Source organism: Scatophagus argus, chromosome 13 (genome assembly GCF_020382885.2).
Source record: "Scatophagus argus isolate fScaArg1 chromosome 13, fScaArg1.pri, whole genome shotgun sequence".
NCBI lineage: Eukaryota > Metazoa > Chordata > Actinopteri > Scatophagidae > Scatophagus > Scatophagus argus.
Window position 1 is genome coordinate 22,652,044 of NC_058505.1, and position 20,153 is coordinate 22,672,196.

Here is a 20,153-nt window from a genome sequence, read left to right on the forward strand (position 1 = left end):
TATTTAAACAAATTTGTCCGGGAGGGAATTTGCTCAGTACTACTTAAAGCTTCCACTTAACTGGGTAATTTGTGCTTGGAATTTCTGTCAAACTGCTATTTCTGAGGTCAGTAATGAAGCTTCAAAGCTCAGCAGCTGTAATGAAGGTTTGCCCATCAGAAAATGATTGATGCCATCTTATATTTGACCATATAATAACAGTAATAATAATACACATTTTAATGATAAAATAGAAACACGGGTACATTTTAATCAGTAAGTGCTTTTATTTGCAAAACTGAATATAAATATAAATCATCGTACAACAATATATATTTTCTCTCATTCATAACATTTAAATTAAAGCATATATTATCACTTGTGGAAAAAAAGAAAATAAATACATGATTGCCATTTGCCTGAATTACAAAAATAAAATGCGTGATAAGACTATTTACAACGTCGAATACAATACCGGAAACTGAACAAAACGCGTTTTTACGATGCACCTTCAAGTGCACATTAACAGGCATCAATGCACTTCACGGACTTCACATTTACAGTGTGCGTTTAGACAGCGCAAGTCAGAAGGACTCCGGGGGTTTAGGCCACAAGGCCGAAAGGAGGCTCGTTTTCGATGTCCGCGAGGCCCGCTTTGTTGTGCAGTTTTCGGGGGTCTTCCGGCGTCCAGACCTTGGCAGTGCGGATGATGTTTTGCTCTCGGAGTTGCTTTTCATCCGACCAGGACAGAGAGTGACCGGCCAGGGGTGGCAGACCGTAGTCCGGGTCGCTGGGGGAGGGAGACCCTGCACAGAGAAAACCAGGAACGTTAATATCTTTTTGTTTGTTTGTTTATCATCTTCATGTAATGCAGGCCCGAGTCATAATTTACGTAAAATGGCTGCATGTTTAAAGAGAGCCGTAAAAGGGCGACAATTTTGCCTCGTCATGAGCAGTGAACCGTGGTGATGATGGCCAAATACACCTACTTGTTCCTCTGTGACAGATGATGACCTTCTTGGGCTGCGCGTGCGTCTCGCTGCTGGAGTTTCTGATGGGCAGATCGGACTGTACGAGCTCGGCCAGGAAGTTGATGTAGCCAATGGCGAGTCGCAGAGTGTCCACTTTGGAGAGTCTTTTCTCGTAGGGCAGCGTCGGGATGTGGGAGCGGAGTCCCTCAAACGCATCATTGATAGACTGCATCCTCCGCCGCTCCCTGACGTTGGCCGCCTGCCTCAGCTGCTGCATCTCCATCTCAGACCTCATCCGCCTCCTCCTCTTTAGCAACGGGCCGCCGTGATGGCCCATCTGAGGAGACAGGTCCGGGGTGCTATCCGCGCAGCCGTACGAGAAGGTGGAGGACGAGGAGGAGAAGGACAAGTTGCCGATGTCGTAGTCTCCATCCTGAGGCGCCGCTCTGCTGCCTCCGTCCTTGCTGTAATAGTCTTGGAAATGACTTGTGAGGAAGTCGACGTCATCATCCAAAAAGTCATCAGTGTCCAAGTGTCCGTCTCTTGAGGAATGGTCAGTGAAAAAATCGTCATCGTCGAAATAAGGAGGGGAAGAGAACGAGTCGAGTCCGGAGAAAGGGTCCAGCACACTGTCCATCTTTGTCAGCGATGCGTCTTTCTCCTGCTGCTGCGGAAACAATGACTCGGCGTTTCCTCCTTTATGAACTCGTTGCTTGCCCTGTGTTAGCTAATCGCGGTCAACACTTACTTTTAGTTGAGGAACCGGCACGCGAGAGTTCTTTATAGGGACATCCATAGTCGCGTGCCGTTTGCCAGGAGCGCCAACCAATCACAGCTCGGTCCGCGAGGCGCACCTCGAGATAATCCTCCAGAACGCCACGCCTCCTGCCCTCCAGCGTCGGGGCCTGAACTAACATCTCAACTCTGATCTGACACCGGCTCTTCTCTTAGTTTACCAGACTCTTCCGGTTTTGTCTGAATCATTCAGGACAGACGGATCGGTTTTTTAATTCCTTACTCCACAGTCTTTTTTTAACTGAATGGTGACGCAGTTAAAAAAAAGCCTCATGGATCTAAGCAAAAACAACAGTTTTACTAGGAACTGAAGCATTGTGGGTCAAAATATGTCAGAGTAAAACGACCACAAAAGTGTTCAAATTAAAGGTGTGTTCCGTTTAATTTAAACATACTGAAGATGTTATTTCAGGTAAAACCTAAACACTAGGGGCCGTTCAAGCCGACGACACCGCGGTTTTTCCTTCAGCTACGGGATAAAATGTTGCAGGACGTGTAATGTTCGAGCCACGAAGCAGCAACAATTTTTAAAAATCGATATAATAGAATGTTCTGATGATTCCAAGGTAAGATGAAGGGTCTTAATTAATAATAGTTGTGGCAAACGTCAGAAAACCTTTAAAATGACTATGACAGTAAAGTAGCAGGTGTCGCTGATATTATCTGTCTATCCATCTGTCTGTCTGTCGAAAGAAAATGTTATCACTCAAAAAACAAAAAAACAATCGAATCTGGACTGAAAGGAAACAGGTCTAGCTTTCTACAGCCGATAAGATGGCTATGTGAAACAGTGATAGTTTGTTTGTTGTTGTTTTTAACGCCGCGCGCCTGATGACGTGTACAAGTGCCCTCGGCTCGGTCGTTTATTAAGCAGTAAGTGGGCAGAGCTTGTACCGTAAATACATGCACCAGCAGAGCGGTCGATGCGCCACTTGTGCCAGCCTGAGCGGTTTTGATTGGGGAGAACTGGTTGACAAATAAAAGCACAGTGGTGGGTCCAGGAGCGCGCGCCTCTCTGACACCTCACGCGACATAGCCTATTAATGCTCCTTGGTATACCAAAAAGAGCCTGCCCACCGGTCTAGGGTCTGTAAGTACGCATCTATTCAGTCCATTGAGTGAAAGGGCTCGTTTTATTCTGAAAACCAGACCTTTCGCATGAGCAGGGCCGAGTGCGCGCGCACCGCATGTGTGTGTGTGTGTGGATATTGTTGGTGCACAGAAAGCTGCGACACGGGCTGTGGCCGTGGGAAGAAGGCCATTTGCGTCCCTATCAGCCAGTCAATGCAACATGTCGTGTTATAAATGAGGCATGTGTTGCCGTCTACATAATGAAGCTGTATAGCTGGAAGCCCACATGCTCCAAACAAGCCGCACAATACACGCACGTCCCGGTACCAACCAGGTGCTGAACACAACACCAAACCCTGACAAGACCCGGCGCTTTGAGGAAGAAACAATCATCTTCCATCCTCAGACCGGCCCGCTGCACATCGCAGTTGCGTGCTGTTGCTCTCTCTTTGAGGTTGATAAGCATTAGCCTCCATGGAGTCATTAGTCCGACCTGACTGAGTCGAGATTCACTCGTGATCCAGGAACGCTATTTGATGACGTGTTTGTGTTGAAACATTTCTGGTTTCAGCGCAGCCGCGTTTCGTTTGGTTGTCACTTTGTCTCGTTTAGAGCTCACGTGGTTTTTACCAAAAGGAACTTAGATGTCTGTGTGGAAACTGGCAAAACTAGATTTTGTCCGATTTTGTTTCCCAAGTGGGAAACTGAGGATAATTTTCTAAAAACAAACAACAAATTAACAAATTAAAAGCATTGCGTGCATGCGTGAGGATTTGCACTGAAACTTTAGAAAACTGTGTGTGTGTGTGTGTGTGTGTGTGTGTGTGTGTGTCCACCCCTCCCTTTGCTGAAAACCAGATGACCAGATGATAATTCGAACCGTGCAGGTTTTTAACTCGCCGTGACCGCGCGCTCCACGCCGCCTCATTGATGAACGTGCTGTCACTCTGAACAGGCCGACCTGCGCGAGCGGAGCAAGTGTTTCGGTTCCCATGCGGGCTCTCGCTCTGCAGCGTGCAGCAGCGTGGACAGAACATTAAAAAGTGGCCACGCCGGTCACGGTGCACGACAGGGGTGGTGGTGGCGGGTGTGTAAACGGGGACCCACGCACACACACACACACACACACAATAACAAATAAACACCATGCGCTCGCATACTGTTGCCTGCTGGTGGAATTAAACAGTTGTTGCTGAAAACGAATATATGAATTAAGAAATGGAATTAATTATTTGCAAATACTATTAGACCAATTTTGTTCCAATATATCATAAATAAATATTAATATTGGTGTTGACTGCATAATTAATAATAGTGAGGTTCGAATAATTAACTTAACTTACATGTGTTGTGACATAGTTAGAGCCAACACTTTCAACAAAAGGACAAACAAAAAAATTACTTTGCTTACTTATACATCACATGTACTTTGACTGACAACCAATCAAACAATAAATACAAATATTATTGAAATATGATAGATTTTTGCACAACTAATGTGCTAAGCCCAAACAGGCTTGCCTTTATTTAGAAAGAGACAAGAAATCACAACAGGAAGTCCACTATTAAATAACAGCAAACAAACCTTTCAAGGCAAAGACAGCCAGCTCTTACGTTTTAAAATAAAATGCCTAAACGTAAAAATAAATAAATAAAAATATGTACCAATACAAGTTATGAAGTACTCAACCAATGTTTTTATTCCCACGTTTATTTTACATCCATGTGAAATGGGCTGTGCCCTTTATTCCCACACAATGCTGTATTTTCATATTGAGTGTCTAGAATTTCCAAATAATAATCTAACAATTTCTTTTAAATTTCCAAGAGAGAATTTGTTAGTTTGTGTTTTGTTGTCACGTTGTTCCGTTTGTTATCTCGTGTAATGGGGGAAATTAATAGAAAAAAAAAGTCACTAACAGTATATGCTGAATTGCAGTTTCATTCAGTTGTGCAAAGATCATTCATTTGTATGTATGAACTGATGGTCCTCCAAAGTACAGCAGTGCTTTACTTTCCTCAGTGGTGCTGTGAAAGTCCCTGTCAGCACGGTGGCTCTCGGGGACTGGAAAAGGAAATCCAGAAAGTGAACCATAAGACACAAATGTGTGGAGCTGGATCTGGAGTTAATCCCCCTCCACACAGTGATTCAGTTGAAATCCCTGTAATCTGTGACTGCAGGAGATTATCCATCTGGATGACTGAAACAAAACGAAGGGATTCACTGAACAGCAAACCAGTAGCTTGATTCAATACATCTTCCATCCTCACCTTAACCTTTGCACATGGGCCATTTCAAGTTAGTTCATTTTGGCTTAGGGATGTTTTAGAAAATCATTTGTTGTAAAAGTGGAGTCAAGCAGCTTTTGAGGTATCTGAGCCCTGACCTCAACCTCCTTAAACAACCTTTAGGATGAACTGTGATGAAGATTGCACGCCAGGCCTTTTTGTCCAGCATCCTGACTTCACAAATGCTCTACTGCATGAACATTCCCACAAAAACCCTGCAGAATCTTGTGGAAAGCCTTCCCACAGGAGTGGAAGCTGTTATGGCTGCAAAGTTGTCTATGTATTTAGAATGGATCATGAAAGTCCCTGCTGTTGTGATGGTCAGGCATCTGAAAATGAAATCAAAGCTATTTGGTAGCAGAATTATACATCAGATAATATTAAGTGTAACACTTTTTGGAGCTTACATAAATGCATTAAACTACTCATACCTAAATGACTAGAGTAGTTTCCTTCCAAAATAACACCTGTCTGCTGCCCCATGTTGAAATCCCGAGCCGGCTCAGTATCTCCAGGAATTCCTTTCATATCGGACAGCTCTGCAAGGCTGTGAGCATCTCAGACAATAAGGAAGAGATTTATTGAGGCCATGTACAATCAACTTTATGCCAAAATGGAAGCTATGTTGACTGTTGGTAAGAGACTGGACAGATGGTTTGGACAGAGAAGACAGTCTCCTGTGAGTTAGTGTGTCCTCTGCAGCCTAATGACAGATAAAAGTGGGCTACCTTCACTCTTGAGCTGATAACTGCTAGACTTTGACTGGAACAGCAAGCCGTGTCTGAAGCAGCCACTGTTACACACCTGTTAACTAAACCCATACACCTCCACTCTCCCTGCGTATCTCTCCCACAGGTAAACAGACACATGCACATCTAAACATCGAAAGCAGGTCGCATGGTGTCAGTGTGCATGCTGCTGCATTAGCACCTGGGAGGCCTGGGAATCCCACCACATGCAGGCCACCCAGGCCAAACAGCACATGGACAGACATCAGGAGACACTGGCTCTGCAGACTGACAGACAAATTAAAGGGCGCTGTGCTGAGGATAATGAGTGTGCGCTCCTCATTCACGTAAAGGCCACGACATCGGTGCAGCATTTCCACTTTACTAATAATTGTCAGGCTTGCTAAGTAGACTTCTGTGGCACATGTCATGTATGCATGCATGTACTGACATTTTTATATGTCACAAAACAGTCAGGTCAAGTGAAGGTTATTTTTGGCTCAAAATCAAATCTTTTTTTATCTCCCAGTGTTTCATATTATATATATATCACAACAACTACCACAGACCCCAAGATAAGAAAAATAAATAAATGTATAAATAAATACAAGGGTGTCCCAATGTTTTCAGGGATACTAAACTAACAAATAAATTCTTCTCCCATGAAGGATCTAATGTTCTGTTTTTGCACAAATCATTTTAGAGCAGTTTGGATTCAACTTTCTATTAATTTTGCAGCCAAATTAAGGCTCATAAAATATACTACATAATTTCAATTTCAATTCAATTCAATTCAGTTTATTTCTATAGCGCCAATTCACAACAAAAGTTATCTCATGACACTTTCCAATTTGAGCAGGTCTAGACCAAACTCTTTAATTAATAAACATAAATAAACAATACAAGCAATATGAATGAAGGGGAGGGCAAGTACTCTAAACCTAAAACAAATAAGTGTGATTATGGTTATAAATTAAATATATTTAAAAGAAAAAATGTTTTACTTACTCAGAGCAGAACAAGCATATGTATGTTTATAAATGTGCTTTCTCAAAGAATTACCAATGATGATAAGCTGACAAGGTCGCTGAAATGTGAGAACATTGATTTCTGCAAAATTATTTCACTCTGTATATAAAAAAATTCTGCTTATTAACAGTAAGCAAATTCATGACCAAATATCACCCAAACTGTATCAAAATATTTTGAATATTTTGTTGCCACAAAATTTAACTAATAAGTAAAAATGGTGTTTTTTTTTGTTTTGTTTTTTTGGGTTTTTTTTTTTGCTTTTGCTTAATCTCATATTTGTGCTTTGCTTTTGCAGTCGGAGGTTCACTGTCTTGTTGAAGTACTCCTTGACAGTAGCTGTTGGAGGAAGGGGGACTAATGACGAGACCAAAACACCCCTCCAATTTCCTTTCTCCCACAAGATGTCAGGCATAAACATCTCTGAAGTCAATATTATTAACCTTAGAAGTCTACGAGGATGCTAGCTGAGTAGGGGGACTGGGGCGAGTGGGGGGGTGGGGGGTAATTGACTCATCTGCTGCTGAATCTAATTGATTTGGGCGTTAATCTGGTGGCTCCAGACTGAGAGGCAGGCTAATATGTGAGGAGACTGGAGAGAGTCCAGCTCTTCCCAGGGGCTGTTGACGGCTGCAGGGAGGATTGCAAAAGATTAGCAGAGATTTCCGAGTGCCCTGCAGGAACAACTCGGCTGAACTGTTTTTTGGCTGAAATAACAGAATGGGGTCAGGTCTGGGAAAGTCTCGAATACAAATGCAGAAGTACATTAAAGACAGAGTTACTGTTACTGTGTTACTGACTGTATGTTGCAAAAACTGCTTCCTTAAAGCCTCTGTGTTACGTCAGTTAGGAGGTTCTGGAGGTCCTTTTACTTGAGTCCTTAAGGGTCTTTAATTGATTTTTAAGGACCTTCACCAGAATGAACAGATTGGACTGGGTACAAAGGGTATGTTAAAGTCCTTGACAGGGCTGCCTGGGTCATTGACTGGGCTCTATAGGGTCCATGACTGTAATTCGAATGCTCATGAGTCTGGGGATCTATTCTAATAGAGTTTTCTAATAAGTTTTTGACTCATATACAACATTTTGCCTAGGTTCTATAGTCAAGACAAAACAAGACAACTTTATTTGTATAGCCCATTTTTACAAGCAGTTTGTCTCAAAGGGCTTAACATAACATCATAGCAACATCCTCTGCCCTTCGACCCTCACATTACATCGATTAATGAAAACTCCCCACAAAAAAACTTTAACAGGGATAAAATGGGAGAAACCTCAGGGTGAGCAACAGAGGAGGGATCCCTCACCCAGGACGGGCAGACGTGCAATGGATGCTGTACAGGAAAGCAGTTAACAACATGAGATATGGGATAGATGGGGAATGTTCAGTCAGGGGAGAGCTGATGGAGGCAGCTCCTGGTGGGCAGACTGGGCCATGAACAGGGAAAGCAGGTGCAGCAGGTTGGTTGATGAGCAGGGATGGCAGGCAGGGTAGAAGCAGGGGGAAGGAGGTGATGCAGGTGGAGGTTGGTGCCGGTGGATGGACACAGAGAAAGTGTGATACACCAAGGCCAGACTACACAGTATAACAGATAAAGACGGAACAAGTAACTTTATTGTACTCAGAGCGATTATGATTAGCATTAACAAGCTGATACCTGTCAGATAGATATGACTCAAACCATCGAAAGGCGGATCCTTTAATCCCAATTTCATAGTCCAGTCTCTGGAGAAGAATGTTGTGATCAATGGTATCAAATGCAGCACTGAGATCTAGAAGTACAAGTATGGAGACAAGACCTCTATCGAATGCTAGGAGAAGGTTGTTAGAAACTTTTATCAGTACTGTTTCAGTACTATGGTGTTCTCTAAATCCAGATTGGAAAGCTTCAAAAAGGTTGTTAGAGTGGAGATGTCAATGTAGCTGCTCTAAGACCACCTTCTCAAGGACCTTGGAGATATATGGAAGGTTGGATATAGGTCTGTAATTAACTAATACATCTGGGTCAAGGGAAGGTTTCTTGGTTTGATGACAGCCACCTTAAAGACCTGTGGTACATAACCTGTGACTAAAGAGAGATTGATGTAGTTCAGTATAGAAATGTTAACTAAGGGAAAGACATCCTTAAGCGGTCTTCTTGGGACCGGGTCAAGTATAGGTCCTGTATTGGGCTCTATAACTATGTGCTGTGACAGTCTATGTTCTTAGTGGTCTCTGACATGACTCTGAGATTAATCACAGTGAAAACTAGTTCAGCCTGTCAATTTCTTTCAGTTCATTCCTCTCAAGGGTCTGCACTGATGATCACCACAGTTTCTTTTTTTTTTATAAAGTCACAGGGGGCCTTTAAGTTGGTCATTTCAAATAAAAGTGTGTTTTCAGGTGTCAGGGAGTACAACTGTGTATGTGAAGAATGTCCTCAAATGATATCACTTGCGTCAGCCTACTGACGGGTTTGCATACTACAAGTTGTCTTGTATAAGAACAGATTAATCTGGTTCAGCTGCTGATACTGGCACTTTTTTTAACTGTCCATGAAAAATCTCATGGGATGGTATACAAATAGCGTGCTATACTTCTCGGTACATTTCAGGTCTCATACCACACATTTTAAAATTTTTTTGTATGTTATTTAATATTGACTGAAATGTATAAGTTTTGGAGCAAGAAAACACAAATTCAGGTAACTTCTATTGTGTGTCATAGTCATGCGAATACAGTTTGGTTAGGTTTATTCATCAAAGAAGAAGAATAAGAAGAAGAATCACTTTATTGACAGTATATATATTTTTACATACACACACTGAATTCGTCTTCTGCATTTGACCCATCCTTAGTTGAACACACACATGCAACACAAGCTACTCTTGCTCACTTTTGGTGTCACATTGGACATAAACACTGGTCTCATGGGTGAAAGTCCTGCATTTGTTTGATCCATCCACCACCCCAGCCTCCTCAATGTGCAGACTTTCTTGATCTTTATACTACATTTAAGTCTAAAAAAGAAGTCTAAAAGAAAAAAATGCATTGTGGTAACACAAAATGACTTACACCATTGTCAGTCTGACAATGCAATTAGCTATTCACATGAAATGTAGACTAGACATTAACCAGCATTAACTCAATAAAGCTGCACAAATTGTTGACAGATTTCTTAACTTCTTCAATTCAATTCCATTTTATTTATATAGCACCTTTTACAATCAAAATTGTCTCTAGATGCTTTACAGAAACCCAGAGTCTGAATCCCTAAGCAAGCAGACAGTGGCAAGGAAAAACTCCCTTCTTAATTTTCATATAGGCAACATATGAGCAAGTGGAAGGAGCATCAATCCAAGAACATTCAGAACAGCAGCCCAAGGACTACTCAAAAAGGGAGCCTGGTTTTCTCAGTCATGACCATACCTGCTGCCAGGAGGCTTCCTGGGTGCAGCGACACACTTTAAACAAGTTGGGACAACAACATATGGAATATGAAAAAAGACACCTGTTTGAAGCGTTTCACAGGTAAGTTTGTTTACTGGGAACAGGAGGCAATTTCATGATTGAGAATGAAAGGGGCATTACTATATATATATATATATATAGTAATGCCCCTTTCATTATATATATGCCCCTTTCATTGTATAGGGCTCAACATGTTTAATGGCTCGCATCTTGGCATCCTGCAATAACCCCAATTAATCTGAACCCAGTGAAGTTTAACGTGACATTATGGAAGGCGCTGTTTATGCCTTCAGTGTTTGTGAGTAGTGAGATGATAAAGTTAAGTTGTTGTTGTTGACATCTCATCAGTGGAGGAAACGTTAAGATCCTTTAATTACAGTAGAATACCACTACTTGAGAATACTGTTCTGCAAGTAAATGTCCTGGATCCAAAACCTTACTCAAGTAAAAGTTAAATCTCTTAAATGGCTGAATGAATATGAATATGAATTGTTTTAACTTGCTTGAAACTGTGTATGTGTCTGCCTTTTTAGGTGCACAGATCCCTCTGGAGGACAATCAGTATAATCCTGCAGTGGATTATTTAATCCTCAGTGCATTACTGCCATCATGTGGTTACAGGGCAGAACACATTCAGATACAGGATGTATATTGATGCCTGCCTTTCATCCTACCACTCTTATCACTGACAACTGTTGATATCTTGAGACCCACCTTTTAGTCATCCTACCAAGAGAACTTCTAATTCCAGCAATTTACCCTCACTTATCATTTACATACAGTAAGAGCAAATGTAACATTTTATGCCTGCTGTACTTTTTCATTTGAATTTGAATTTTGTCATACCTTCTCTCTACCATCCATTTCAGTTCTATTAATTCTACAAAAATAATCTTGCTGGTTGATTGTCCCATGTGATCACAGACAGTTTATGTTGTAGTATGTCATCATGTTTCTTTGGGTTATTTATATTCATTGAGACATATGTGTAAATAAGCTGAGATAGTATATACTGTGCATGTAAACATTAAACTGACCAGTGACCAGATTAGAGTTACTGGTGCACAGGTCCAATATTAGCATATTAGCATATTAGACAAACAAGTGTTGGATGTACAGCCTGACCAACAGACACTCATTAAAACATGTGTTAGTTGTTCTCTGCATTAGATTGAAACAATATTTTCCATCCATTATATTTTGTTGCTTAATATTTTGCACATTTTCTCCCATACACAAAATGCTGTATAGGTAAATCAAGTGATACTATTACTACTACCAATAATAATAATAATAATAATCACAACAATAATAATAATAATAACATAAGAACCTGCAAGACAAAAAAGCACAAAGACTTCAGTGAAGAAGCCAAGAAGGAACAAACAGGAGAGAGAAGCTTAGTGCATCATGGGATGTCCCCTGGCAGTCGAAGGCTGTAGCAGCCTAACTAGACCGAGGACAACCCTAACTATAAACTTTATCAAAAAGGAAAGTTTTAAGCCTCCTTTCAAATGTAGAGAGAACTGAAACCAGAAGATGGCTGTACAGTAAGGAGCTTGATAACTAAAGGCTCCTGTTCTACTCGTGTACATTGTAAGAACCTGCATCTTGCATCGACTGTAGAGTTCCAGTCGGAAAATAGGGTACTATAAGCTCTTTAAGATATGATGGTGCCTGATCATTAAGGGCTTTGTATTTTAAATGCTGTTCTGGATTTTACAGGGAGTCAGTACAGAGAAGCCAATATAGGAGAAATGTGATCTCCTATACTAGTTCTTGTCAGTACACGAACAGTAGCATTTTGGATTAGCTGGAGAATCTTTAGAGACTTAAATGAAAACTTATAAGAAAATATAAATGTGAACATTGGAAGGAATTTCCCATATTTAAGGCTTGTGAGTTGGGTTACTTGGGATCACGCTGAGACTTTAGGGTTGCAGAGAAGGTGGAAATAAATCTGTAAAAATGCAGGTGGGTGATGTTTCTTCTTGAGATTTATTGTAGCTGTTTGGGGAAGCAGAAGACACTCTGAAAGGGAATAAAAAGGTGTTACCGTGGCAGCCAGTTTAGGTGTTTGTGCACCCTCTGAGGGACATCCACACAGTACCTCCACCACCTACCGACGGTGGTCTGGGATAGTGATGTGTCATTCCTGAATGATTCGTTCAATATGAACTAATCTTTTATATGACTCGGGAGTAATGAGTCCTCTCAGTGAGCGACGCGTTCATTTTCATGCAGTACCTTCTCTCTCAGGCTGTGCGGCGAGCAGCAAGCACTACAGTTCGTTCACGGATCGTTCATACGGATCGTTACCGTTCGTTCTTTCGTTCATTTGTCACGTGGCAGGCAGCTCGGGCTGCACAGTTTCGTTCTCGTTCATCGTTCACGTTCATCATTCACAGCTCAGGCTGCGTGGCGAGCAGTACGTTCGTTCTCGGATCGGTCTCTCGTTCAGTTGTCACGTGACAGGTACGTAGTCACTGTCCGCTGTTAAACAACAATGGACATGGAGGATGTAGGACACAAGTCACTTTATTGTGGTGTGTATTTGCTTTCCCAGATTTTCACATGGTTTGAATTGCTTGTGGCATTATGTGTATTATACTTTGTCAGCTGAAGCAAACCGTGTTGCCTTCTGTATGTAGTGTTTGTGAGCCGTGGCCTTTTTTACAACGCCCACAAGAGGGCTACAGCGCCACCTGCTGTAAAAATGAACGAAATGACTCAAAAAAAGATTCGTTCAATTTGGATTGGATTTGTTGGAGAGTGAATGACCCGACTGAGTAAAAAGAGTCGAACTTGCCACTATTGGTCTGAGAGGCTCCATGGATTGTGATCGGAGCTAACACGGGTAAATGCACCTCCTTGATTAGAAACACACATCACAGTGGGGGACTGGAGCTTCAGAATAGAAATTGATGTCTTTCACGCTGGATGACTTTCCAGTGATCCTCAAATTCAAACCTCAATATTAATTATATAAATATAAATATGTATAAATATTGTATCCTAAAGCATTGTCCATCAGAAATCTCCATTAGAAACATCAGTTTGACATTCTGATAAACATTTTGAATGTAAAATGAATTTGCAGGAATGTCCTTTTTATCTCTTCTACATAGTAAAAATATGAAGCTGATTTGAACATTTTTCTTTAAATTTAGGACAACTCATTAATTCACTGAAACATATTCTATATATGCTATTATTTTATGACTAATGATATTTTAGAACATTATACTTTACATGATTTTCTCACCATTTAAAGCAGTTTGGGAGACATTTTGCAGATAAACCTGCCATTCCCTGATGATTCAGTCCACTAGAGGAAATATGTACTCCACCATAGAAACTAATCTACTGCATGCCAACCATGAGATTTGATTAATGTGATTATGTATATCTCAGCCATGAAAGAAGAGCTGATACTTAATTTTTATTATAGGTTCATCAATAGTTATGGACATATAATCATTTCTTTACAATACAGCATAAGATCAGAGGAGCATGACAGACCACTTCAACAGAATCTCATAGTAGAAAAGAAAATCAATAAATAAGAGCATAAATCAAACCAAATACATGTCTTCAACTGAGATATAGATTCATAAATAAGTACTAATATTGTGTCTGCATGCGTTATGAAATACCCTCAACCATTTTCTGTACAAACACAAAAGACCTGTTGCAGGTATGAGTGCAGAGTTAATATACAGAATGACTCTATGAGGCTACTAGACCGTACTGAGGAAAGGCCCAACATAGAAAACAAGGGACTCAGGAAGCACTTTATAGAGACCTCACACACCCACAGTGCAATGTCAGTTGTGGCAGTATATACATATGAAACGCATCCAGAGTTTAGAACACATAGACTGTTGCATACACACAAATCGGAGTAATGGACAATCCTGTTTGGGAGACCCTGATTTCAAAGACTACAGTTCCTCTCTCTTCCTGAGGAAATAAAACACACACACAAAGCCAGCTCATGCATGCCGATGGTAGGAATGTTTTCAGCAGCATTACTTCCAAGGTTGTCTGCTATGGAAGTCCAGGACCGAATAATGAAACTGAATCCAATTTGGTTTTTGTAGTAGTAAATTAAACAAACAAAAAAAAAAATAATAATTTCAGCCTTTGTACTTTGTTTTTTTATTTAGGCTAATTACAATAACATAGGTAATTTGCATTTCATTTTCAATGGAAATTTAATTAAATGGAAGTTCTTTATTTTGAGTGCTTCCTTTTACTCCTTTGTTCATTCTAAGGTCTATCGTTTTTATAGTTGTGTTAAGCTTTGTTGCCTTTTCAATTTTGGGAATAATTATGCATTTTCAGACATGAAGTTGTAATTTAGAATTGCAATTTCAAGTTTGCTACAGATCAAATGCGAACAAAGAGCTGAAATAAAATGACATTTCAGTTTGATGAAGATTTTGTTGCAACACCGGTAATCCTGATTTTCCACAGTTTTATACCTTCTGTAGCTGTCACTTCTAACACCACAGTTGGCTCTGCTTTGGCCATTCTCTGCCAATCATTTTGCATCTCCAAGGCTTTTGTTTAAGAACAATAAAGAATCCCCATTGCACATCTTCCTCTTACACCTGGTTCACATTTGTGTTACGTTTTGCCTGCACTCCTGATCCTCCCAAACACAGAGACAGTAAGCTTGCTACTGGAACACTAAAAGTATATGCAATAAATTGTTTAAAAAAAGAAACAAACAAACAAACAAAAAACTTTCAGCATCTGTATGGCCCTTTCCTCTTAATAAGAAGGGTATTTCACATTAAATATGGCTCACTGTCATTGTCACTGTCATCATTATTTAAACACAGAGGTAATCAGCTGCTGTACAAAATTACATCCCCTCCACACACACACACGCACAACTAATCTTTACAAAAGAAGAAAATAAATAGAGAATACTTTCATCAAGATCACATTATCATCGTTATCATCATCAGCAGAATAGTCCATAGAATCCTGGGAATCCTGCTTTTGATTTCCGGAGCATTGCTCTGGAGAAATGAATGGCAGTTATATAAGAGGTCATCACAATATATGTTGGCATAAGCAGTAATACTATAAATGGCATTATCACGGATAAACAACATGAAGTGGCTCTAAGAAAATCATCTTGGCCTCTAAGATGTTTTCTCTGTCACTGCTGAAACCAGAACTGGCCAAGTTGTGGACTTGATATATGGAGTATGAAATCCTGATGGATTTGGAATGTGGTGGAATGTCTCTTTAGTACTCTGGTCCCAAAAAGGGTAGCAGTAACAGACAGCGGCTTCTCATCTGCACTAACGGAGTCTTGATTCACCTCTGTGACCAAACTAAATACTGCTGTTGATATTTTCAGTGTGGAAGATGTCTCTATCCAGCCAGTGATGAGTCCGAACTTAATAATTAAGTTTGGTGTGCTTTTGAATTGTTTGTCTGTTTCTTTATGTGTTTTATTTGCATTAAAGAGATACTCCAGTAAATTTAAGTCTGCAACTTGCATAAAGGAGACCGACTGCTAAACTGAGGTTGACATATTCTGACATTTATCCATTAGTGAGGAGCTGCAGAAATGATGGATCCTACATTTCCCATGATGCAACCTTAAAGTGTTTCTACATCCCCAACACAAGTCTTCTGGTCTAAACTTGTAGTTGCTGAGCCAAAACTGAGATGTCATCCAGGTTATTTTGTAAGGCTTGACAAAGTTACTCCAAAGTTAAAACTCTAAACTCTCTTTCTTGTTTAAAGTTACTGGAGTGCCCCTTTAAAGTGACAATAGCAGACATGAAGATAAGGCTGGAAAAGAAAGACACAGAACTGACAATATGATTTACAATTTTGTTTGGATAGCACTTTACAGCTCAGTGATGTAATTAAGCTGTAATGTACAGCTCAATAACAAGGTTATAGAGGTAATAAAGATGTAATAATTAAGTAATCCCATGTTACCAAAGTAATAATAGAATAGTTTGGTATCAGCAATGGGTATATCTGGGTAATATCAGACGGAATCTTTTGCAACAGAGTAATAAGAGAGTCAAAACAAAGAGTAACTCATTTTAAGATAGCAATGATGCAGAATGGTTGGTATTTACTTGGTAATTACATGTTATTGACTAATTATTACCACTTTGTTTTAAGACTATTAGCACACTAATGCCATGTTATTACATAGCTTCAATGTAAAGCGCTACCTTTGATTTATATATATATATAAATAAATGCTGAGATATTAAACTAAGACTAAAGTGAGATGGCTGTCTTTACACCAAAACTGTACCACCAATCAATTACTCGTACCAGTCTGAATATATCGGCAACCGCTAAATATTTGTTTTTAAAGTAAATGTCCAAATCAAAAGACTTAAATATCACTGAATGCACATCTTCAAAATTCACAACTCAGATATATTTTAGGTTTATGACTATGAACAAAACTAATTAATTTAATAACTAATTTCACATTGTATTTTTGTATTTTCATCCAGCCTTATTGTCATTTCTGATGACTAATGTCCAAGGCAGTTAAATAGTGCATGGACAGTTTTGGTTACAGGTATACTATGCAGGATTTGTCAGTAACTATTTAACACAGCATTCGTGTCGGCCCCTTCTCCCAGCGAATCAGTGAAATAAAATGTTAATTTCAGATTATTTCACTGAGTTTATGTTCTAAAGTACAAATAAACATACCTTCTTTTTTAGGGAAATCCTGCGTAGTATATCTTTAACTATTCTTCCTGCTGACATGAAACCTACAAACTCACTGACAATAAACTGCTACTTATACCAACTATAAACTTCTTTGGAGAAGGTCAATATGCCTTCTCTGAACAAAACTGCTGACTGAACTAAGCAGTTGTTGCCATTCTTTCAAATGCACAGAAAAAAAATACCCTAAGCAGAAACAAAACAAAGGAGTATACAGAAAACAGTCATGGTAAACCATCAGCACACACTGAGAAGTTGACTTATATCAGCCCTCACAGACCTTCTATGTAACTGAGAGCCTGGTCATACTAACATTTACAACAGTGATATTTTCCATTAAATTTAGTTCAACTAAAAATCACTTCTTCCACATTTAATTCTTTGGTGGATTCTGATATGAGAAATAGCTTTGAAACCAGTAGGAAAGATGGCCATCTTTTCAGCTCGGCATGTTCTGTGTTCATGGCTGATTGATTGGAGAACTAGCTAGCTTGCTGTCTTAACTGATAAGGAACCTAAGCCACTGCCTGTAATCACACTGACATGACATGTGAAGGAATGTCAATTTGCTAGTATTTGGTGTGATCAGGCCCTTAGCCAATAGAAATCAGTAACCTCTCAGTAACATTTGGAGCTTATATTATACTCAGAACCGCCTCAACCAAACCAGAAATGCAGAAAAAGTGATATAATGTACAGCAGAGAATAATGTCAAACCATCCTAGACATCATCACACAGCATCACCTCTTGATGAATTTTTGTAGGATTTCAAAATTGGTCAAAGATGCAGTGTAGTGCTCATTGTTTGCTAAAAATTTATGCAAAGGTTATATTCAACTGTCATTTTTATGTGATGTCTAGTTGTGACAATCTGCCTTACTGAAACAATACTTGTGTCATTTTGTTCGGCAACCTTTGAAGTTGAATTAACCTCCAGATCCCTGGATACTCTTTTTTTTCATGCACTGGATTACTACTAATGGCTAATAGCTTTATAGCCCTTTGTGTCCAATTATGTCAGATGTAAATCTACACAACAGAAAAGCAGCCAATTATATTCCCCCAACCTGTTTAAATCTTGGCAATCTTAACATCTATCTATCTAATGAAGAAAATCCTGCATTTGAACAACTTAACTACTTTCAACATACTATGAGATTGATATTACACTGCATATTTGACTCAGTCTCATTCAGTCTTATTAATTATAGGGTCTGTTGTTACACAGTAAATCTTTGAGCGCTTCCATAAGAAGCCACTATCTCCAAGTATTGCTTACATGTAAATGTACCCTGTAAAAGACAAACGTCTTTGAAATTCAAGTTGAAGAAAGGACATGAAGATCAAAGCAAAGTGCAGGAAAATGTGCGATGCACAGATGGTGATCATACAAACACCCAAATCAATTCATTTCCCAACATTATTAGGCATTGTTTCCCCAATAAAATAGTGTCTCTGTTAGTATCAGCACTTTACAATTCACTTGATGGCTTTCTGTGTTACACAGGCAGGGTTAAAATAAAATTCTGCTTATTTACAACTTAACATTTATTTTGTAGTTTTGGTCATCAAAAGCTGAATTGCTAAAATACAGACAGGGCAACTACATCAGCCATTGAACCATTTTGAAACAAATCCCCATTTTGATTCTGATTAAGAATAGAAAACTTGGTTAAAACCTGTCTGATGGCATCTGCTTGTGCCTTGTGGAATCCCTTTGAGCCAATAGTAAAGCTGTGATGTGTAAAAACATGAAAGAATGATGTCCAAAACTATGAAAACACATCCAAGTTTAAAAAATAGCAGAATTTTCCAACAACACTGTCCCCATTTTTAGGACTTTTTACCAGAGAGGAAGGAAATACCAGTTGATCATTATATAAAGTGTTCAATATAGAACCGATGCAGTATGGAGACAGTGAGAAGGATGACTGAGAAACAGTGATCATGGCGTCCTCTTATCCAGAGGGAAGAGAGATACACTGTTTTTATTTTACAACAGCCTGCAGTGTTAATACAGCCACAAGGCCTGAAAGAATTACCTGTGAGTGCAGATGTGTTCAGTAGGCTTATGTGTGAGAAACCAGTGTGCATGTGAAGTGTTTTCACATAGCAATTATATGTTTATTACTCTGTATGTGTGTATAAGATTGTCTATCACCTCTGTAAGTATATGTTTGTTTGACATACTACAAGACCCACAGACAAAACCTTCAACTTCACACCCAAAGTCAAACCCAGTCTACATGACTTGACAGACCTGTAAGGCTGATACGCTGCCACCACTCTGCATCTCATCTTTAACTAACAGTCAAAGTTGTTTTTATTTAAAAGGGCAACTTAGAAAATATGGACAGAATTTGCTAATTTGGTAGCTCCAAGGACTGCAGACAATTTTCAACGGGGTTACCAGGATGGGACCAATGGTCATTTTGGACACAGACACAGAAATTCTGATTGTATGAACATAAAAATGCATCTAACAAGAAAGTAAGTGGTTGTTTTATGCACTACAACACATAACTTTACATTGTTTGGAATTCAGTCTGGGAATAGATCAAATAAAATTTCAAGTATCCAAACTGTCTTGGTTCATTTGTTTCTTCTGCATCATACCAGCTCTGACAAACCGCATTTATTTGGGCAAACGCTCCAGGTTTCATTTTAACTAAACCGGACAGGTTTTGTGCGCACGCATGATGATAATTTTACCTTAGGTTTTAGGACGGTGTATAAAAAAATCAGATAACTTCAACTGTTTGCTTTTTTTTCCCTCCTGTTAAGCCATGGGCTCTAAATGTCACTGAATAGATGCAGTCACAGATGAAATAGTTAGTATCCAAAAGCAGTCTTCTTTCTGGTATTATTACCTTACCTGTACTCATTTCTTGGTTTACTAGAATTGCTGTTGTAAAGTCAAATCTCCAGGGCATGGATATATTAGGGAGAAACTCCAGAGGCACTGATGTGGGAACCTAAATGGCTGTGCCGTGCACATGTCAGGTGTATTGCTGCTGTACAGAAGTGTGGACATAAAACATAAATTCTGCCTGAAAAAAAATGCACCAAAAATGCAATTCCAATTGGGGTGACCAATATGGTTT

The 20,153-nt window shown here is 39.6% G+C and overlaps 1 protein-coding gene across 1 annotated transcript; it reads right to left on the minus strand.

Moving 5' to 3' along the window:
• Nucleotides 1–323: 323 nt before the first annotated feature.
• ptf1a (pancreas associated transcription factor 1a) lies at nt 324–1,950 on the minus strand. The gene is made up of 2 exons (XM_046409027.1): nt 969–1,950; nt 324–785 (listed from the first exon to the last, which is right to left on the minus strand). Exons 1-2 carry the CDS (start codon nt 1,585–1,587, stop codon nt 583–585), a joined length of 822 nt encoding a protein of 273 aa, XP_046264983.1. The 5' UTR covers nt 1,588–1,950; the 3' UTR covers nt 324–582.
• Between the last annotated feature and the right edge of the window lie 18,203 nt (nt 1,951–20,153).

Excerpts from the sequence above, each read along its gene's own strand:
- ptf1a (XM_046409027.1), bottom strand. The coding sequence starts at position 1,587 with ATGGACAGTGTGCTGGACCCTTTCTCCGGACTCGACTCGTTCTCTTCC. Across the intron at positions 786-968 it reads CATCTGTCACAGAGGAACAA|GGTCTCCCTCCCCCAGCGAC; the intron begins GTAGGTGTATTT and ends TTCTCTGTGCAG.